This window comes from Carettochelys insculpta, chromosome 13 (assembly GCF_033958435.1).
Source record: "Carettochelys insculpta isolate YL-2023 chromosome 13, ASM3395843v1, whole genome shotgun sequence".
Lineage (NCBI taxonomy): Eukaryota > Metazoa > Chordata > Testudines > Carettochelyidae > Carettochelys > Carettochelys insculpta.
This window is the reverse complement of record NC_134149.1, coordinates 39,071,893-39,095,768: the sequence shown is the minus strand read 5'-3', so window position 1 is coordinate 39,095,768 and position 23,876 is coordinate 39,071,893. Positions and strand designations below refer to the sequence as shown.

Below are 23,876 nucleotides of genomic sequence, written 5' to 3'. Positions count from 1 at the left end.
GCCCTTCCTCTGTATGCCGAAAGGCTGATATAGTGGCGAGGTGGACCTTTAGCGAGGATAGAGAAAGCCCGCCTCTCTTGAGGTCCAATAAGTATTCTAGTATTACAGGTATAGGAACGTCAAGGGGAGCTAACCGCTTGGCAGAACACCAGGCTGTGAATCGAGTCCATTTCTGCTTGTAAGTCCTCCTGGTGAAGGTCCTTTGGCTACATTCCAGGACTTTGTGTGCTCCCTCCGTACATGTGCTCTTTAAGAAGCTGAGCCATGGATTAGCCATGCTTGTAGGTGCAGACCCTGAGGGTGCAGGTGCACTATGGACCCTTGAGCCCGCGTGAGTAAGCCCGGCGCCACTGGTAGAGGGAGCGGTGGGCGGTCCGACATGCGCAGAAGCAAGGGAAACCATTGCTACCGACCTCAAGCGGGACTATGAGTATCATGCGAGCTCTCTCCCTTCTGGCTTTGTGCAAGACCTTGTGGATAAGCACTGCAGGGGAAACGTGTAAAGTAGGGAGCCCTTCCATGAAAACATGACCAGGGACCCCCGCCCCACTCCTCCCCTGGAGCAGTACTGCGGGACACTTTTTTTTTTTTTTTTTTTTGTACTGGGTGGCAAACAGATCGATCTGGGGAAAACCCCCCTGTACGAAAAATGCACTATAGCAGATGGGAGCGGCTCTGCCATTCGAGCGTGATTGCGAAGCGCCTGCTCAGCTGATCTGCATTCACGTTGTGAGCGCCCGGCAAGTATGAGGCTTTCAACGTTATGTTATTGGCGATGCACCGATTATACAATCAGAAGTGCTTCCGCACATAGGGCATGGGATCTTGCTCCTCCTTGTCGATTGATGTAGAAACATAGTGGAGGTATTGTCGGTATCGAATCCCGACTACTTTGCCATGTAGGTAATCTCGAAAATGTCTGCAGGTGTTGAACGCTGCTCTGAGCTCCAGTATGGATAGGTGTAGTGTCTGCTCCGAAGGGGACCATAGCCCTTGCGTTACCTTGTCGCCGATGTGCGCTCCCCATCCCATGTGGGAGGCATCGGTAGTAAGAAAAATAAAAATTTGTGGTTGGTGAAAAGGCACCCCCACTGGCAGATTCTCGGGGTTTTCCCACCACGCCAGGGATCTGCGCACCTCTGTTGTGGGCGACACCACCCTGTGGACAGAGTGGGATGCCGGTTTGTAAACGCTCACCAGTCAATGCTACAGGCTTGACATGTGCAACCTGGCATTCCGTACCACAAACGTCGCTGCCGCCATGTGGCCCAGCAGCCATAGGCACGTTAAGACCGGCACTATGGGGCTGTATGTAATGACTTGCACCAGCGAACTGATTGCGTGGAAGCGGGCGTCGGGTAGGTACACCCTTGCTGTGATAGAGTTTATGCTTGCCCCTATGAACTCTGTATGTTGTGTGGGTTCGGACTTTGACTTTGCGAAGTTGATGACTAGGCCCAGGGAAGAAACGTGTCCGCTGTGATGCGTATCATGCATGAGACCTCTGCCTTCGAGGTCCCTTTCAGCAGGCAGTCGCCCAGATATGGGAAAAATAAACACCTCCTGTCTGTGCAGGTAGGCTGACACCACTGCCAGGGTTTTGGTAAAGACTCTGGGGGCCGAGGAGAGGCCAAACGGAAGAACCCTGTGCTGAAAGCGCTCCTGGCTGACCGTGAAGCGGAGGAAGCGTCTGTGTGCCGGGTGGATTGTTATATGAAAGTAAGCATCTCGTAAGTCGAGTGCTGCAACCCAGTGTCCATCGTCCAGTGCCGTGAGTATCAAGGCAACTGTGATCATCCGAAACCGTTGCTTGCGCAAGTAACGGTTAAGGCCCCGAAGATCTAACATGGGCCTCCAGTGTCCTGTTTTCTTCCCTGGTAGGAAGTAGCGTGAATAAAAACCTTCCCCTGGAATTATTCCGGCACTCTTTCCACCGCCCTTATAAACATAAGGTGAGTCACCTTCTGCTTGAGCCTCGCCTCGTGGCAGCGTCCCTGAGGTGAGGCCTGGTGGGAGGCTTCGTCGGTGGAAGCGACTGGGAGTGGATTGCGTAACCCGTGGCTATGATCTCCAGCACCCATATGTCTGTGGTGATCTTTTGCCATTGGGAGTGGAACGGTCTCAGGCGATGATGGAACATGAGATAGGAGTGGCATTGAGCGAGGGTATTGATAGTGCAGCCCCCGACATACCCATCAAACTTGTTGCCTTTGGGCCTGACCCGAGGGCGTACGGCTTTGTTGAGAACGTCGCCTAGGAGTTCTGTACTGTTGCCGCTACTGATAGCGCCCTTGGCTGTAGCCCCGTTGATACTGAGCACGCTGTGGTTGTAAGCGTAGCATCTTTGCTGAGGATAAATTTTTTCCCTCCTGTATGGGGGAGTATAAATGCCCGAGGTTCTAAGTGTAGCTCTTGAGTCCTTACTGGAGTGAGGGACCGAGTCGGTTGAGTCTGCAAACAACTTTTGTGTATCAAAGGGAAGGTCCACGATCTTCGCCTGTAGTTCCCTCGAGATACCCGACGTCTGGGGCCAGGAATCTCTACCCATGACCACTGCTGTAGCCGTTGAACGTGCCGCCGTGTCCGCCACATCCAGGGCAATCTCGACTCCCGTCCGCGATGCTGCATAGCCCTCTTGAACAATCGCCTTTAACACCGACTTTTTATCTTCCGGAAGTGGATCCATGAAGGGAGTAAGCCCAGAGTAATTATCAAAATTATGGTTTGCTAGGTGTGCCCATAATTTGCCATTCTCAATAGCAGGATAGGAGAGGAATATACCTTCCTGCCAAACAGCTCTAGCTTCTTAGCATCTTTATCCGATCCCCCGATTTGTACTGAGAAGTCTTTGACCTCTGCTGGGACGACCCGACCACCAAAGAATTTGGTTGTGGGTGACTGAAAAGGAACTTCATGCCCTTTGCCGGGACGAAGTATTTCTTATCCGCTCTCTTGTTCGTAGGCGGAACAGAGGCTGGAGTCTGCCATATAGTAGTGGCTGACTCCAGAATGGCTTCGTCCAGCGGAATAACAATTTTGGATGAAGCCGGGGTCTCAAATTTTTCAGGAGTTTGTGATGTTTCTCCTGCACCTCTGCCGTTTGAATGTCTTGTGTGAAAAGCCACCCTTTTAAACAGCTCCTGAAACTGTTTAAGGTCATCCGGGGGAGAGACATTCCCTGGGGGCCACGGCCTCATCTGGGGAGGATGAGGAGGAACCACTAAGGTAAACCTCCCTCGAACCCTTGGGTTCCTGCGGTCGATGATACACTTGCTCGCTGGAGGCTTGTGAAGGAAAGTCTCGGGGTTCTAAAATTAACTCCCCTTGAGACAACTGTGTTTCCGTCCCCGATCGGGAGCGCCCACGGGGGTACTGAGCGGCCGGGGGGCGACCTGCCCCTGGGTGTAGGCCTGTGGTTTGTCTGTGTCCAGCATGATAAGGACGACCATGGCAGCATGGGCAAGGGTCCGGGGATGGAGACCTGGACCACTCACGGGGTGTTTACCCCTGATGTCTGGGAGAGTGAGACCTCCGCGACAACGCAGATAGAGGTGAAACTGGCTTGTGATAGTACTCAGGGGATCCAATCCCAGAAATGGTGGCATTGGTTGGAGGAATGGAGAAGGAGGTTTTTTTTTTTGGTTTTTTTTCTCCCCCACAGATGGGCCGGTGGAGACACAGGCCTTCGGTGCGGCTTGTGTATCACAAGGGGAGGGCTTGGTGCTAACAGCAGCGCAGCCCTGTCCAGAGATGGACTGCGGTGCCAGGTTTTTGATGTTGCCTTGCCCCTCCGCTGCGGAGCCGGCACCACCCGCTCCCGTGCTGGGGATCTCAGCCCCGCTGTCAGCACCGCGCTCGGCACCGTCAGCTGCGGTGCCTTGCGGGTATCCCTCTCCGGTGCCTGCAGGCTCCATGCCTGGCGCCCCTGCACTGCTGGTGCCGCGGAGGTCTGTGCCACCTGTGGCAGTGCCGCCAGTTCCAGCACTTGCCTGGCTGATGCTCTAGGTGCCGCGCGTGCTGGCTGTTGTATAACCGGAGGCTCAGCCTCTGCCACGTGCGCTGCCGCTTGCCTGAGTATGCGGCTGGTGGCTGTGTGCTCCGCTCGTCCTGCTCGCTGCAAACGCATGGCAAGGATCAAGCCAGGGAGAGTTTCCTCCGTTTCTGCACTGAGGGGGTCAGAGAAAACTGCCCTCCTCTTATGCAACCCAGCAGGCCGTTCTGGGTGAGGCTTCTCTGGCAAGGTAGCCTGTAACTCCCCCAGGCATCGGATGCCTTCGCTATGCCCCACGGAGGCCGGCATAGCTTCACGGCATGACTCCCGCTTTGTAAAACCTGAAGAGGCCATTGCAGTGAGTCCTTTATTGTTAATAGGGTACTTAGCACTTAATCCGTGACTTTCCACCCCAAATAGCGATCACCAGCCTGCGGCAGCGGGTGACCTAAATGGCCTTCACGTCCACTCTTCTCTTCTCCGCTCCTCTCTTTTTCCTTTTTTTTGCTGATATTCTCTTTGTCTTTGCTTTCTCTCCTTTTTTTTTTGTTTAATAACCGAAAACGACAAATTACACGTGGAAAAAAACCACTAAGTAATCTGACTCTGGCCTTAGCCTGAGTGGATTCCGTCTGCAGCCGATCGCGGTTGAGAAGGAACTGGCGGGGACCGGATTGTGCACGCAGCCGGGGGCACGCAGGGGGGCGGCGCGCGCCGGCGCATGCGAGATTCAGGAGAAACTGCTGGAAGATTTCTGATCTGCGGTGCCAGGGGAGCCCGACACCTATTGTGGAGCACCCACGGGGACCACTTGAAGAAGAATAATAGTTATTCCATTTGTCTTTGCTTTAACCTTAAATACTGCTTGCTGAGAGTTCAATAATCTATTGCCTCTCCTCACTTCTCAACATATTGATCACTTAGCTCATGGGCGGGCAAAAAGCCTGTGGGCCATACGTGGTGCCCCAAGCCACTGGATCCAGCATGCAGCCCAAAGACAGAGTCCAGACCCCTGCATGCTGATCACAGCAGCCCAGCTGTGGGGTATACGTGCTTCTCTGAGTGCTCTGAGGAAGGTGGAGAAGAAGCTTTGCACACTGCCCCTGCCCACAGCACAATCTTGCAGCACCTATCGGCCAGGTTCCAACCAATGGGAGATGCGAGATTTTGCTGAAAATGGAGGCAACACCCCCCTCTCAGCTCACGATGGCACTCAAAGTAGCAGATGGCCTCCACAGCTGACTGCTCGGAGTGATGAATGGGGGCCTGGAAGGGCAGGGAGCAAACCCAAGGGACTTGCTGGGCTGCTGACCAGGTGCTGCATAACTAAATATCTGATCAGAGGCAGTCTCTCACATCTAAGCCTCTTCCCCACCCAACCTTCTTCCACTGCCTTACCCCACATAATGTAAAGCTTCTACACCTGTTTCTGTACCCATACACCTGCCATATCTGGCAGCATCCCAATCCCATTGTAGGTCACAACCAGGCAGCTTCAATCTTAACCCTAACACAGTGATGTGCAAATCCAGAAGATCAAAACAGGCTGCACTAGATCAATGATGTTTACAATATATTATTAGAGAGCTGTCATAACTGAATTATACAAAAATTGCCAGATTCTAACATGAACTTCTCTTTAAGACTCAAAAATCTACATATACAAATTTTAGTAACATTCCATATGCAGCAATATCTTTATTACATCCATCATTACACCCATAACTAACAAGCAGCCCTCTGGCGCCTTAGAGCCCAACAAATCTATTAGCTCATGAGCTTGTATGGGGTGCAGTAGAAGAGGGTTACTGGTTTACTAGTAGAACAAAATATCCTGTAGCATCTTATAGACTAACAGATAATCTGGAGCATAAGCTTTCGTGATGCATGCATCTGACAAAGCGGATTTTTGCCCATGAAAACTTATGCTCCAAATTATCTATAAGTTTATAAGGTGCCACAGGACTGCTTGTTGTTTTTGATGATACAGACTAACCCGGCTACCTCTCTGATACCTGTCACCATGTAAGGCACTGCGTTTATCTGTATTGAGTGGAAATCCATCAACCTCATGAAAAAGGTTTACTAGTATGACCCGTAAATGAAGTGAACTAAGTAGGTTGTGTCTCATTTCCATGAATATCAAAGGTGGGAAAATTGCACTGAAAAAGCATAAGATGGTTAAGATTTCTATTCAGGCCAACTTTAAAAGTGTTAAATTTGTAAATGAATTCCATTTCAGATTATACCCAGTAAAACTACATAAGAATTGCTATTTGCTGAAAGACAGAAAGAAGGGGAAAAAAGAAAGCAGGACAGAAACCACCTGTGTTGCTCATCTAAAATACAAACCACCTGTGTTGTTCATCTAAACATAGCATACATATAAGCAAGTACAAAAACAACTTTCCCTTATTCTTTGTAGACTTCTAATCTGAAATATTAGTCACTTTACATTAAAGGGTAAAACTACCCTTGAAGCCCCATAGGTTCGGTCCTCTGGAATTCTGCTACATATGTTAGTAAGAAGAAATGTGACCACATGGATTATAGTTTCTCTCTAATTGCTAATATCCAGCAGTGCAGAGTTATGAAATATATCTGTCCAGTGGCCCTGAGATCATATTTTGTCATGTTTTTAAAACATGGAGATACAGTACTTTGCAGATTATATTTCCACATTTGCAGTATGAAGAAACAGGGAGTCAAGTTTCAAAACTGTTTCAAACACTGCATAAATGCTATGGCAGAACTAACTTCACACTTGTGCTTTTCAGTCAATAAAAATACAAGACGAAGACAAGGAAAGAAATGCAGTCAACATTTTTAGGCAACATGTTACATAGAGAAGTGCCTATTAAGTACATCTTTATTCACAGAAATGTGTAAATTGCATTAAAAACTCGATATGGTAACAGAATACGATTTCCCATTTAAAATGTTTTAAGCGTTGAAAGAAAAAAATGCTTTCTTGTTAAGATGGAGATAAGAAAATGTTAAACCTTTTTTTGGGGGGGCGGCAGGGATGGGGAGGCATGACAGAACTAAAAGAATTATAATTATAGTGCAAGAAAACCAATTTGAGACTCACAGAAAATTGGCAAAAAGTATAAGTTAATGCTTTACGTGGTGCACAGAACAAGTGTATTAACTAAAAAGGGAACACTTTATGACTTATTTACTCACATCAGTGATCAAGATCAATGCCATTACTTTTGAATAAGTGCTCACCTTACCACCCCCCAAAATACATACATACATACACACACACACACACACACACACACACAAAAAACAAGAAGTCCTGCGACTAACAGATATTTTGGAGCATAAGCTTTTGTGGGCAAAGACCCACTTCGTCAGATGCATGAGTGGGGGAGGTTCCAGAGGAGGGTTAAAGAGCTCTTTATGCTCTTCTTGGTGTTTTTGAAGATACAGACTAACTCGGTTACCCCTCTGATACTATATACAGATTTTTTTTTTTTTTTTTTTAATATCACCACATACCACCAAGTTGTTAGGTCTCAAAGGTCTAACAAAACCCTCCATAATGCTTAATTCTAAAGAGCCTACACTATTCCAAGTCTGTCTTTCTCCTCAAACTCAACACCTAAAACAAACACACCACAGCATGCTGGGAAGTTTTCTTCATTGTGTTCCAAAATGATGGACTCTACTCCCCACCTGACCCCCACACACACACCTGTCACCAGCTCTCACAGAATTATGCATCATATAATATCACATGCACACTACATGCATACATGTTACGAAAGAACCAGGAAGCTCTTGAACGCTTTAAATTTTGCAGGTTGGGATGCTAGAAGATCACAGGGTAGGTGGAAAGAACAACAAATCAGGGAAAGACAAAAACTAAAGTAAAAGGCAGAAGAAAACAAGTGCAAGAGGGAAGGGGAATAAAAATGGACAAACGTAGAAGAAGCAGAGATGTGAAATGAGGAGAACAAGGACACGGCATGGGATCAGGCATGCTTCAAAGAGTGTCAGCAGTTGTTTCCTTTACTATGACCTTAGAAGTAGAACTCAAAAAACAAACAGAGCTAATGCTACAGGTCAAATCCCCATTTTCTGGGGATTCGTTTAGAATGAAGAGAAATACTTCCCTCACAAGTGTGGGAATGTCTTTTTAGTGTGACAGAATAGCTTTTTAAAAATATTAAAATTCTATAACTTACATTCATGATGTTTTTATTTCTTAATACTAGTATTTTTCTAACAACGGGAGTTTTAAATCCATATATCAATTATAAGCACAGATCTCAATCCTGTCATTTATGAGATTCAAACTCCTAAACCATTTAGGCACTTTTGAAAATCCTCCCCTAAATGTTTACTAGTATATTTTCCATAAATATTTACATTCACAGTTCAATTTGGCCCAACTTAAGAGGCTTTCTGGATCTATAAGTACGGTACCTTTGAGCAGCCTCTGATGCACAAAAATGTGAGAACCGACATGTGCCTTATAGAGTAGACAGATGATGTTAAGGAAGCATCAATTATAAAAGCTCTGTTACAGATTCAATGATTCCTGTTGTGCCTCACTCCACTGATTCAGAGCTGAACAGCTGAATCTGAACTTTGTGCAGGCCTTATAATAATCCTCCCACATCTTTAATGAAATAGATTTCTACCATTACAACGGCGCACAACACTAAGTGTCTTCTTATAAAAGCGAAAAAGTTAATATTTACCCGCAACATGGTAAAAAGTACTCATTGGCTGATTAGTGCAAAATTACCAAACTCACAATCATATACAAAAGAATCACCTACAGTTATTCTAGTTTATTATATTTTTCTCCAGTTGTTGCTTCTTTCTCTGCACGTTCGTACATTCATAGAACAGTTAATACTTAGGAAATCATGAATGCATCAGTGCATAGATCAAAACAGCTACTATTGCTTGCCATCCTTGCTACAGTGCATGCATTCTAATGCTAGTCTCCATTATTTAAACAAAATTAAGTTTTTGTGCTCTCTGCCAAGGGTTGTTTACAAATCATTGCTTTCTTCAATAACACTACACATTGCAATATAACATCCAGAAAGATAATGTATTTTTAAGGATTTGCAATTACCATAAAGACATTAGCTTTGTAGCTACAACCAGACAGGTTTAATACATGGTTTCCTGGGTTTACCTACAAATCTGTCACCAAAAATGCTTTTCTGAGTACTCTATGACTAGGACTGATGTTAATTAAACATAACGTAATTTGCAGTAGGAAGAGATCTTCCTCCTGCAGGCCTGTTCTTGCATTTTTTCCTGCTCTAAATTTTAGTATGACTTTTGAAGAAAAGTCTAACAACTGATGAGGGCTAGAATTATTATTTGTGTTAAAAATGCATGTATATTTAAAAGTGCATAATTATGTTTTATAAGAACGTTCATCCATTAACAAAACAAAAAGCAGTCAAGTAGCACTTTAAAGACTAGCAAAATAGTTTATTAGGTGAGCTTTCGTGGGACAGACCCACTTCTTCAGACCACAGCTGTGGTCTGAAGAAGTGGGTCTGTCCCACGAAAGCTCACCTAATAAACTATTTTGCTAGTCTTTAAAGTGCTACTTGACTGCTTTTTGGTTTGATAGTGTATAGACTAGCACGGCTTACTCTCTGTTACTGTTCATCCATTAAGTAATGATACTCAGTCATAATCCCGCATTAAGATAAATGCTCTGTTTTTACATTTCTGTGGCATCTTCCATTGGACCAGGGTGAATAAACATTTTAATGAAAATGGTTTATTTAAATTGGATTTTTCTTTAAAAATAACAGTTACAATTAAATATCATAAACATGATACATACACCAACACTTACAATCTCATAAAAATGAATTAATAGCTCTAGTCTGTCAAGTCTACCTACCATAAATTACTTCTACTTTAATCTGTATCTCAGCAAACTAAAGGTCCAAAAGGAAAAGCCCCACTGCTTCCCATTATCTGAAAAATCAATTTGCATCATCAGTAAACAATAAAAACATCCCAGAGATATTCACTAACATGGTAAGTATCTGTAAGAATGCAGAATAGTAGATTTTGATTTTGATTTTTGGACTAGCATAAATACCGTAGTTCAGTAAAAAGCAAATGGAAAAGGGTGCCACAACTGACCGTATATACAAAACCATTTTGGAAAGTATCTTAAAATAATAGTGTAATTTAAAAATATAACCTACAATTTGAATACCTAGATACCTACGGTAAAGTTTCCACTCAACACAAATAGTGGAAATTTAACAGCTGAAGTAATCCAAACCATTGTGATTCTATCTTCTACATCCCTTCCCTTCATAATTACTTTAAAACATTCAACACTACTTTTAAACATTCAACACACTTGTCAGACTATTTCTCCTAACCCCACAAAAATTTACTTGCTCACACTACCATAATGTCCAGTGCAAGTTGAATACCTCACTTCCCTGTGAAAGCTGGTTTATTTTTCCACATAATTAAGGCAATATACTGAACCAAATTTAAAATATTTTTCCCCCCCAAGATCATTATCTTCAGACTCTCTTAACAGGTCTGGAGGCTTCTCTTGTAAATCACTGTTCAAGCCATTAAAACATTCATACCTTTTAAACACAGTCTACATTTGTAACTTAGTACAGTATACCTGTTTGATCCCCTCCTGCTTTCTGTAATAACCCACCCACTTTTGATTTGCGTTTACCACCTCTGGTCAGATCTGAAGACTGGCCCACTGGCAATACACCTATGCTGGAGGAAAATACAGCATAAAAACTAAGTAGAAGGTCAAACAGATTCTTTCTAAATTTTATTCACAAAATGACGGAAGTCCCGCCAGATGAGAGCCCTTAGACCAAAAAAAAAAAAAAAAATTGCTTTCCAATTAAATCAGCTAAATGCTCTCCATCTTGTCAGCTTTCTGACACAGAGAATCATAAAATCATGCATAAGGTTACACCAAGAAAATGAATACATGATGCCACAGAATTCTAAACTTGTTGGCTTAATATGCTCTTAAATTGTCTATGGAAACAACCTTTATGGGTGAACCAAGTAAAGATTGCAACTAGACCCATAAATCATATTTTTCGTCATCTGCTCAATGCTGAAATTATTTATTGTCACCTATGATGTATGGAGACTCATCAGAATTCTCTCTTTTCTTGCCAGTCAGAGACTTATCAATCCCTGTCACCAATTTTACCAAAAAAGGAAGTTTTCTTCATATCTTTTTTCTTGTTTAGGCAAATAAATGTCTACATCTACTGTATGTTTACGTAACAAACAGTTCATTTAACTGTTTTTATTTTGGTATTATGCTTGACCCAAAAGAAAAATAAAATACTCCCAAAGCACTACAATAGAGATCCAGTTAAAGCAACCGTCACAATATACCCCTTTATATGAAAAAGGAATATATGCAATTTTACTCAGGATAAACTCTCCCTTATGTAGAAGTTATAGTGACTAAAAAAGCAGTATATCATTACGATGAAAACAAATTATGTGGTACCAGCACTCTATTCAGGAATCCAGTAAACACCATCTACAGGTAGGCGGACACTTCTCTCTAGCAGGGAAAAAAAGGTTGTTTACCTCCCTCTCACCCTTCCCCCTTTTCCCATTCACTATACTTACAACTCTTTACAAGAAGTAGTTCACCCAGCTGTTCTTCCACATGTTCACAAAATACAGTTAGTAGAAAATGGCCTTCAATCTCAGTACTTTACAGCTTCCCCTAGCTCCCCAGAGCAATTCCACTACTTTAACGGGGAATTCAAGGGGAACAATCCAAATTTACTGTGTGCATTGTCTGGTTAACACCTCCCCCAACATTTATTTTAAAAAATGGGTGTGTATGTGTGTGAGAATCTATTAGCTAAAAAAGTAATCCCCTAATAAAGCATTGCTCCGTACGAAATATCACATGATAAACTGATAATAAAGAGAAAGGCAAGATTCTCCTGGAGTTCTCAAAGGAGGAAAGTACCAATAGGCTCCAGGGAGTCAAGCAAATCAGTGACTTAAGTTATTGCAAATATTTGTTTTCTATCGAATACCTAGTTTATGTATACTTCAGGGTCACGTGAAACAGGATTGCAGACCACACAATGCTGGCCAATAGACTAATTTGTGGGAACTGATCATAGATAGTTTGTGCTTGAACTGTGATATTCCATAATAATAAAAACAAGAAATAGAGGCCAAATTCGACAAAACTAATCAATTAAAATGTAACGTGAAAGGACTACAGAGGTATTTCCTTTGTGAGACATTCTTTCAATATAGCAATGAATTATTTATTATCTAAGAAATAATATCTTTCTACATGAGACAAATGTTAAGTGCTAAGTTTAAAACCCAAACTAATATGGCTGTTGTACGGTTAACTCCGCCATGAAGCCTCTACGAGCTCCATGCCAGTCCCAAGCCTGGATGAAGGAGGAGGGTTGGTCAGATGTGTGTCCATGTGCTGAGCGTCAAAAAACAATACAAATGAAATCTGATGCTAGTACAACTAAATGATAAAAGATGCCAGCTCGGATGTTGCCCAGATAAACAAGGTCTGTGATACCTATCTAGTGATCGGGGTTGGGTCGATAAGTTGGCTACCGAAGGAAAATTACACCTAACACATGCTATCCATTGGAACATGGAATGTCCAAACACTGTGGGCAACTTGAAAAGTAGAGCTGCTTTGGAAGGAGATGGAGAGATACTGATGCGATATACTTGGACTGGAAGAGATGCGCTGGACGGGATCAGGAGAGATATGCGGTTGCGAAGTCATTTGGTCAGGAAATAAAACAAAGCACGAAGCAGGAGTTGGGCTCCTTCATAGCAAAACAGCTAGAAGAGCATTATACAAACCAGTGAGTGCAAGAATGAAGGTAGTGAGATTCGAAGCAAAACCATTCAACATCGCAGCCATTGGAGTATGTCTTGTCAGACAGTATGGAGGAAGAGACTGGGATATGCTATAAAGACTTTACAAACACAGTGTAAGAGATACTGAAGAAAGATTTGTTGATCATCGGAGGAGATTGGAATGTGAAGGTTGGAAGAGATAATGAAAGTTGGGAGAGAGTCATGGAAAAGTTTGGATATGGAGAAAAACGAATGAGGTGAGAAACAGCTAGAGTTTGCTACAGAACACGAGATGGTGATCTGCAACACGAGATTCCAACAAAAGGACAGAAGGAAGTGGGCACAGTGATCGAATGACAGGAAGTCCAAGAACATGATAGATATGATTTTGATAAGAAGATGGGTAACATCAGTACAGCAGTGCTGAACTTTCCAAGGAGCTGATATAGACTCAGACCACAGTCTAGTGATTGCAAACATCAAGATAAAACTCAAAAGAAAATGTAAGACAGTTTAAGAAGAGACATGGCGAGGCTATGTGAGGAAGAAACAAGGAATGCATACAGAGCGGTGCTTGAAGAGAAGATTAAGAATATCGCCACAGAGAAATACCTAGATAAGAGAGTCGCAGGGATAGCCACAGTGATAGAAGAGGCAATTGAGCAGACTGTTCCAGAAGAAGAAAAGATCAATAAGAAGTGGATTACGCAGGAGACACTGAAGTTGGTTCAAGAGAAGAGAGCATTGAAGATCAGAAGAGATGTTTCTGACATGGCAAAACAGCAATTAGGGTGAAATGCAACAAGGTAAGGAAAGCAGCCAGAAAGCATAAGGCGAAATGGTTACAGGAGCAATGTGAAGATATAGAGAGGTATTACGGCGAATGTAAGACCAGGGAGGTGTATAAAACAATTAGGAATATCAAAGCAGATGGCGAACAAAGATGAGAACGAAGACGTGCTCATGAACAGGGAGAAGATTGGTGCAGTATCTATACAACGCACAGTTGGACCTGAGTGTCTCAGGGAGACTGACTGAAGAACTGAAAGAGGTATCTCCACCAAGCATCGAGAGTGAGACTGATATTTCGAAGGAGGGAGTAGAAAAAAGCAGTAACGACTAAAGAACAACAAGAGCCCTGGAAATGATAAGATCACGGGACAGATGATCAAATACAACAGAGAAAGCATGATTCAGGAAATATACCGACTATGTAATATAGCATAGAAAGAAGGGAAGGCGCCTAAGGAATGGCCAAAATCTGTGCTAGTGACAATACGCAAGAAAGGAAGTACACTGGACTGCAAGAACTACAGAACGATTGCCCTAACAAGTCAGCTAGGCAAGGTGCTGATGATGATACTGACAGAGAGACTAAGATCACAGATAAAAGAACATATAGCAGACGAGCAAGTGCAGGTCAGAAAAGATGAAAGTACCATACAGAAGATATTGGCACTAAGACTGATAGTGGAGAAAGCTCGACGAAAGAACAAGAATGTGTACACTTGCTTTGTCAATTTTCAAAAGGCATTTGACAGTATAAATCAGAAAGTGACTTGGGCGGTGTTGGAGTCATATGGAGTGGATAGCAGACTGATACACTTGTTGAAGGATATTAATGATAATGCAGAGGCAGAGGTGAGAACATGCGGGAAGTAAAAAAGCAGTGAAGTAGCACTTTAAAGAGAAACAAAATAATTTATTAGTCTTTAAAGGGCTACTTCACTGCTTTTTTATTTTGATAGAATACAGACTAACACAGATATCTCCCTGTAACTACAAAGGAAAGTAATATGACCAAGAGATAAGGCACTGAAAAAAAAGTTATTTATAAAGGAAATGACAAAATTACTCTTATTTTTAGCACTGCTATTAGTTAGTAACAGAAATCCCTGGAACAGTGTATCACTGAAAACTTATCTTCACTTTCATTAATTGCATTTCATGCTAGTTTGACGCATCACAAAATGTGTGGTTCTCAATATTATATGGTGAAAATAATACTTCTAGCAATGCATTAACACTGAAGAGTAAATTCATATTTTTGGTTTAGCTATGTGTTGGATCTTTATTCCAACGGTAACTAGTTTATTTTTGTCATCACCTGATAGCAAAGGACATTTGAGGTATTCTTATTAACCAAAGTAATTTACAAACTAGATTACAAAGAACAGTTTACTACTTTCTTTCTAAGTCAACAAAGACCAAAAAATTAGCATTCAAATAATTAAAATGGAAATAGAGGTATTAAAAAAACATTGGTATGAAACTGTCCAACCAAAATAAGAAGCAATTAACACCTCAGATATTGTAACTGGAATTTAGTTGCAACCATAATTAGCTATGGTTCAAGAGTTATTTCATTCAGTAGAGTACAACTTATAACAATAGTCAATTTACATATACTATGTCAACATCTGTGAGACTGATGCTCACAGTTATTCATAAACGTATTATCTGAACACTAAGAATACTTTGCTCTACCTTCCTCTACCTACATGCATGCACAGTCCCCCTCCCTTATAAAGGACAAGTTCTTTCCTAATTCAAATTTGGATTTTCAACTAGATAAAAAGTCCACTGAAGTGGAAGTGAAAGCACAGTATTTGATTTAAAAATCCTTCAACTTTCCCTCTATTTAAACTGCTATTACTGTGTGATGGTATTTCCCAGCAGATTGTTTTTGTTCCATCTGAAGTTGGCAAAATCCTTGTGCTGAATCCTTTGAGTCTACCTCTAGTGAAAGATGTCAGATCAGTGTTGTGTGGAGAAACTTTTACTTGACAGGTAGATGACAGAAAAGTCTACCGCCAAAACATATGAAGTTGCTATAAAAAGATTAATTTAACCCTTTGATTTGCTCACAGATCGTGCATTCCCTTTTATTCCAAAGAAGTCGATTTACACAAATGACCGAGTTAAAGAACAGGAGAAAAGAGTTTAACAAAAACTAGCGGTAAAGGATGAACAACAACTTTGTCTATACCTGCATCTCTCTCTCTCTCTCTCTCAGACACACACACACAAAAATAAGATGTTTGCCAAGCTTTAAAATAAATGAATCAAGTCGTCATTATTCCTCTTTTAATGTGTTTTGTTAAGGTTTTTTTTTGTCAGAACTGAAAGCATTTTTAATTTAAAACAATCTGATAAAGTCATACTTCAGGACTATCCAGCCTCTGGGCAAATAAATATTTCTCAAGATTTGAGGTTGACTATTCATATACATATCCCCAGTTTGCAGTGTCCTCACGATTCAATATTAACTAAGGGCCTTCACTTTACCATAAGCCAGTCTGCATAGTCATGTGCACACTGAAGGCCTGCAGGCCTTCTTGTCTGTGCCATCATTGAATAAGTGTCTCAAGGGAATACCTCACCCTTAGTATCAACCCTGGTATAAATCTTATGCCATTGCTTAAGAAAAAGCATGGAAAGATCAAACAAAAGGGCAAGATGGAAGAAGACATTTTCCTTGATTGACACTTCAGTTAGGAAGGGAAAAATTTCAAAGTGGCTGTACTGACCTAAGACATCACAAGGGATGACAGCTGCATTCCAGCTATGGGACAAAAACAACCCTAACACCTCTATCAACTCCTTCTATACATTGCTCTTCCCCAAAAGCTGAAGATCACCAGTGATCTGAGGGTAATTTGACAAACAAGATGGTGTCAAACAAGAAAATGGCTAGAAAAGCAATTTATATCCACAAAGATGCATATTTTAATTGTTAACTTCCAATCTGATGAATCAAAGGCTAGTCAAAATTAATTTTTCTTGTCCTTTCCTGTGGCACCAAATAAAACTGGGACATACCCTCAAAAACAATAACTCCCTGAAAGAGAACAAGGAGGAAAAAGGCCCAACCCCAGACAGGCAGCAGTCAGCTTAATAGATGGCAACCTCAATGCCTCTTAAACCACCAATGCGAAGGTTTGATTCTCTTTCTCCTGCATTGTGTCAACTCCTTCTACAGTAAGGGCCACAACACATTACCAAGCATAGCCTGCGGTTTGCATCTCTCCCTAATTTTAGTTTACAGTGTTTTCACATAAGTAAAATGCCACAGATTTTAATGTTAAAGCTTTCAGCTGCTGCAGCGATGAGCATGCAACAGCTAACAGCTTCCTACATAGTCTGCCAATGACTACAGAGATGTAACAAGTTAGTATTAGTATTACATCTTCTAATTATGTGTGTGTTGGGGAATGGGGGAGAATCAGAAGTGTGAAAAACTGAAGAAAAAAAATCAGCACAGAGCTAAGGAAACCTGGTCAGGAATAGCTGGAGTGGTGAGCCTCATTCCTCATGTTCCAAGTTTAGTACAATGCATATTATGTACTTAAACCAGGTTAATCCATTCTTCATTCATCTGCATGTCTATGCATATACAAGATTGAAGTAACCTGGTTTAAAACATGTATTTATCCGTGATTTAATAATCTGCCATTTTTGCCATTTTAAAATCCACATAAAACCGGATCTTACAAAGTGAATCAGATTAATGATGTCTTGCATGTATTTATTGCATAAATAAACAAATTCAATTATATTAAAACTATAGCTTATGAAAGTTCTGTGCCTTCAGTTTTGTAGTCACACAATCTTAGTTTAATATAAGATAGTTACAGATTGAAACATAACGATTCCACCTGCATCCATAAACATTTTTTTTCAGTACACACAAAGACAACTGGTATATTTTACCCTTTTTGTACTCGAATTATTTCATATTTTAGCTGAGTCAGATGGAGAGTTCAAAGGCAGAAGGGACAACCCAGATCATTATGTCCATACCAAATTCACTGTCACGAAAAAGTACGTCACAGACTGTGAAATCTGATATCCATCCCACACATACACACACACCCAGGAAATCTGTCCTTTAGCATGCTTTTACTTTATCCTACACAGCTTTCTTGGAGGAGATCAGTGTTATTTAAATTAGGGGGCCCTGCCCTAAGAGAGAGTTGTGGGGTTATTTTAAAGGGCTCATGATATTGCTAACTATTACTTCAGAGCTTCCTTTGCAGCTGAGCAACTGGCGAGTGGCAGCTGTTGGCTAGGTGTCAAGTTCTAAAGGCAGCACTGCCAGCCTTATTGCGGCACTGCTGTTGCTGACAGCAGCTCTGCCTTCAGAGCTCAGCTCCCAGCCAGCAGCTGTTGCTCTACAGTTGCCCAGCAGTGAAGGCAACATCACCACCCAGCTGCAGTGAAGAAGTAAGGGTAGCAGAACTGCAATAGCCTCTAAAATCACCTTATAACCCCATAACTCCTTTTTGGGTCAGGACCTGTACAATTACAACACTGTGAATTTTCAGGTTCAATCACAAAATTTATGATTTTTCAATTCCTATGGCCTGGTCATGAAATTAACCATAATGGCCCTGAATTTGATAGGGCCTTACAGATCATCCAGGCCAGTTGTTCTCATCCCATCCAAACTACTGTATCCCATTCAGGAGTCTGATTTGTTCTGTGTACTCCAAGTTTCATCTCACTTATAAGCTACTTGCTCTCAAAAACAGTCATAAAAAAAGTCTCACAGCACACTACTACTGAAAAATTGCTTACTTTCTCATTTTTACCATAAAATTATAAAATGAAAATGGAATTTCAGTGTGGTACTTGAGCCTGTTTGTCACTTGTGATCTTTGAAGCGCAAACCAATGGTGGCACGTACCTTAACTTTGTTACCCACTAAAGCTCTCCCTGCACTTACTGTCCCCCTAAAGCTGTCCCATGACATTCCCATCCCTCTCCCCACATTCCCTTACCTGGGGCTGCAATCCCCAGGTTGAGAAACAATGATCTCAGTTAACTTGAGTAGCCCCATGAAGACCTCTGTGTATCCACAAGAGTACGTGAACCCCTGGCTGAGAACCACTGGTGTGATCTCCAACGTCAGCAACATCATCCAGAACCGATGTACTAAACCAATAACTGAAATGTAACCAAAGTATCAGGTGTTCTTTGAGGGGGCAGAGATTTATGGTCTATATGACATAGGAGTTCAGACTAGATGAGCACAATGGGTCTTCTTTCTGGCACTGAAATCCACAACTAGCAGGGAATTGGTTAAATGTGATATACATGGATGATGATAATAGTACTTTTATTTCCCTCTGCCTCCCCCCGCATCCCTGCCCCCACAACACACACACACACACACACACACACACACACACACACACACACACACACACACACACCCCTCTTAGCTGGTAACACTGGCTGTGATCTCTGAGCCCAAACAACTGTACACTGCATTTGATTTACCTAAATCCTAGGGGCATCTTGGGGCTCTATTAAGCGGCAGAGCAAGTTCAACTCTGTTCTAATGCATCAAATTTTGTGCGATCCAACAAGGAGTGGTTAAACTGACTAAAGATGACCAGGGAACAGAAGATCTCCAACAATATCCCTTCCATCACACACTGAGCACAGAAACCTCTCATCACAAATGTGGCACCCTCAGTTGTTCGTTAAGAGCACCACTGCACAAAACCTGGTCCCAGATCTGCACCTATAAAATATTAAAAGGGATTATCATTTAACCTTACCTTGCAAAGAAAACTGATGTTAAAACCCAGCGATTGGGCATTTCTTGAGCCTGAATTCATGTAGTTTCCAACCAACAACACTAGCTCTAACAACCTACTGAAGCCCTCACTCTTCTTCAGCTCTTCACAAGCTAGTGTTACTGCCATTATGCCAGGTCTGATGTTGTTCACATGTTCTTCAAACATAAGCTTGAAAAGGATGCCATTGAGGCGAGGTCGCAACATTTTCACAGAGCTCATCTGCAAGACCAAGAATGCTAAGTTAGAATACATCCGAAGAGAATAAAAAGCATTTTTCTATGCAGTGTATTTTAATTTTATACACAAAGTTCTTTCCAATATGAAGTCATACAAAGCAATTGTATTTTTATTGTTTCAAGTAATATATATTTCCAAATACAAGAGGTTTTCACACATCTATGTCCGTTTCAGTTTAATCAATTAACTGAAAAAACCTATTTAGCATTTATAAAACATGTTCTAGAGATAGTTTTGTTTACACAAACTGTGCAAAACACTGGCAACCAGTATTGCATTCTGCCAAACTACTTCCTCAAGGTGAAGTAGATTAAACCCTGCTACATGGAATGTTAAGAACGGCAGATTAAATAAACACAAACACAGTCACAAACACGGTCACTGACATCACTTTTGCAAGAAACTGTCTATAATTATGGTGCTTAACAGTCCAAAACTACCACTTGGGCACTTATTGCATTTTAAAATAACATTAGAAAATGATATAAAATATGTAACAATGATGAAATATTTTAAATAGTTTCACATCCCTTTTAAAATGTTCATGCTAAGTAATTATGTTGTAATAAAATCATACAATCTCACTTTGATGCACTGCATGGAGATCTGTCATTAACAGTGCTTCATATTAAATATTAGGTTTCCTTTTACACTGTATGCTTCCATTACCTATATAGTGCTCATTATTAGTTCTATTTCCTGTGATAGAAATAACTCCAATAGTGTACAAATAACCAGCATTTAGTCATTTAAAAGGATGTGAAACAACACAGAGAAAGACTATGCAGCAAGTAAATTCTCATTAGTTTCAGATCATTTTGCTTCCCACCTGAACCTAACAATTGCCACACTTCATCAGACATTGGGTTTTCTCAGGGGAGTATTCTGTCCCTGATCTTTACAGCAAAGGCTTCAGAAAAATACTCTAAACCCCCAAAACATGCATCTCCACATTGCGCATAACTCACTTTAACACAAGTTTAGCACAACTTGAAGCTGCCCTGTGACTGTCAGCATGACTAGCTGCCTGCGGTTGTGGGCAGATAGGCAGACTAAGGGCCCCTTCTCCCTGCCTTCCTTGAGCTGCGCAGCTGTCAGGTTGACAGCTGAATGGTTGGTGAAAGGCAGGGAGAAACAGCGAGGAAAGTGACCAGCCCAGCAAGTGGCAGGAAGCTGGAACCAAGTGGCAGCCTGGGTCCCACCTTGTGTAAGAATTTGTTACGCGGGGATTGCAAGAATGCAACCCCCTCATAACTCAGGGTTTTAACTATATGCAAGAATCACTAAGAAAAAGGATTATGGAACAATGTTCTCAACTTTGAGACAAGGAATTCCATGTGAATGTAAAAGTCCCTTAACATTTTAATTAATATTTGTTTGGGCTACTGGCAAGTTTCCTCTTTATATGAAAATTAACTTCTTGATCTTTCTTTCTGCAGCAATAATGTGACTGATCAGGCAGGCAGAAGAGCCATATATTCTTGCCCATACTGAGACTACATCTCAAATGTTTAAAACATATGCCAGCAGAGGTTATAAAAGAAAATATAAGGAAGAGATGAACAGTGATAGAACAGCATCTCACTTGTACTTGTTTTTTGAAGTAGATGGATGAGAGCTATAATTGCATGTGTGCACACTCACGAATGTTTTCTTCCCATAAGATTTCCCAGTTGAAGTCAATTGCACAAGATGGCCTTCACTCTGGGCATCTCACGTGGTGCCCTCCGCCCTTGTTTAAAATAAACTGAGAACTAAAATGGATTACTTGTCATTTCCCCATAATAACTGTAAGCAATGCCACATGGAGTTGTTGTCTTAATAGTTGTTACTAACAATGTAGGATGCTTTGGACGTCACTGATATTTTCAAAGAATGACTACCAAAAATAATTCCTTCTACCTCCAAAATAGGTGGTACTTTTCTGGCTGGGAGTTTTCAAACTTACTCCACCACAAAATACTCATTCTGAGGAGGGAGTTACCAAAAATTTGGTTACTTTGAGACTCTTGAATCAAAAGCTGAAATTTGCACAAAGAAGATTTAAAAGAAATACACAAGCATGATACAGACTAGCTCCATTTGTTGCATTCCCCAAACTACTTAGATACAAATATACTATAGTATACAATGAAATATTTGGTTTTCAATCTGTTGTCCTTTTGATACATTTCTTTAAAAACAGTTACTTAAGATATCACTTTGGATGTTTGTCAATAGCTACTTTTTTTTTTTCTTCATTTAGCAAAGCCATCATTCATAATACTTCCAAACACAGAAGCTAGTCAGCAAGGAATCAGTCATGCACTATACCTTCAGGAATACACTCTTGTTAGTGATTCAATGACTTAGTCTCCCCTGATCAATTTTGTCAGATTTATGACAGGCTGCCAAAAATGTCCTTGTTTTTCTTAAGCATCACAAATAATCTAACAATTTCTCTTACTTTCCAAATGGGCTATTAAATATGAGAGTAAATTCTGAGTGTTAAAATAGCAACACACACAAAGTTTTAGATTACTGTGTTGGCTGAATGACAGAATTACTGCAAATCTCTTTTAAAGGTATGCTAATACGTGATAAACTAATAGAGCAGTGGTTCCCCCAAATGCTCAGGATTATGCTCCTCCTCCTGCCACTGTCAGTGCTCCCCACCTTCTCCCTCCTGAGTAAAGGGCCAGGAGCTTTAGTTTAGGACTATAGTTCAGGGGAACGTGGGTGGGATAAAGCAGTTGAGGCTGTGGCCAGAGATGGGAGTGGGTTTGGGGCCAAGAGTGGAACCAGGGGCAGTGGTAAAGATGGGATGCAGGGGAGCAGCCATGCCCATCTCTCAGAACTAGAAGGGACCTTGAGAGGTCATCAGTGCCAGTCTCCTGCCCTCACAGCAGAACCTATCACCATCCCTGACAGATTTTTGCCCCCAGATCCCTAAATGATCCCCTCAAGGGTTGAGCTCACAACCCTGGGTGTAACAGGCCAATGCTTAAATCACTGCACTATTCCTCTCCCCATGGTGCGATGCTGCTTCCACTGCCCACTTCACCCCAGACCTTAGCCCCAGACTTGGAACACAGCTATGGCCAGCAGCAACGCATAGATGCTGGAGGCTGGCACATGTGATATTTTATATTTTCACGTGGAATTCATTGCCACAACATTGAGACCAAGAGCTCCCTGGACATTAATATGGCTAACAAGAACATTAGTAGTAAGGATTTATTTATTTTAAAATTTTTTAGAAGAGTTAAGCTTCTGGGTATAATACAACAGGCACACATTGGGATGTAATCAATAAATTTAGGTTTGTTATAATTGGCAGAATTTAATCAATGCATTATGATTCCTATCCTTTAGTATTCAGTATTCTGTCTACTCTTAATCTATGTTAGTTTTAGTAGGAACCAATTCTTTGTTGTACAATAGCCCACACAATGAAGAAGTCTTCTTAAAACTCCATGTTTAATCCTGTGAAGTCTCCATTATATTTTTTCACCTGAAAATCAGGTTTTGTTGCTGCTTAAAGTGGATATGGAAAGAAGTGATCAAGGCATCTATATAGAATGCCTCTGAGCTATTCCATCAACTCTTTTATTCCTAGAGGGATATCTGTGCTGGCCTGTAGCCTTACAAAAAAACAAGCAGTGCTGAACCACCTTCAAGACTAACAAAATTTGTAAGATACAGGCCATCAGGATTTTGAATACACATGAACCTACAGGAGAACACTTTAACCTCAGGGGTTTGCAAGTAACTATTCTTCTACAAAAGGATTTTACCACAAAATTACAGAGGGAGACATCTGAATACAAATTTGACACACTTAACCTGGGGCTTAACAGATTTTTACCCATCCCTAGGGCAATTTCTCCACCTTTGATATTTGAAGGAATGGCACACATCCCACTTAACTCAAATTACTTCTTTCTCTGGTCCTATTAGTGACAGGTGACCCCCTCCCTTTTTTACCCCTCACCTTCCTTCTCCCCATTCCCTTCTATTGAAACACTAGATTCTAATTGTCTCCTCCAATCTGAATATCTGAAGTGGATCCTACCCACGAAAGCTAATTACCTAATACATAAATTTGTTAGTCTTTAAGGTGCTACAAGATTGTTTGTTTTTCTCTTAGTCCTGTGTGAGAAACCTCTGAGCCCACCTAACCCAGAGTTAGTTCAGATCCTGCTTCA

The 23,876-nt window shown here is 41.6% G+C and overlaps 1 protein-coding gene across 4 annotated transcripts in view; it reads right to left on the bottom strand.

The window, feature by feature from the left end:
* DIAPH2 (diaphanous related formin 2) overlaps positions 1–23,876 on the bottom strand; it is an 829,633-nt gene that overhangs the window by 429,679 nt on the left and 376,078 nt on the right. For all 4 annotated transcript variants that reach the window (XM_075008062.1, XM_075008063.1, XM_075008060.1 and 1 more), the window contains one exon: positions 19,432–19,671. In XM_075008062.1, the coding sequence (XP_074864163.1) occupies positions 19,432–19,671 (240 nt within the window). The remainder of the gene's footprint in view (positions 1–19,431; positions 19,672–23,876) is intronic.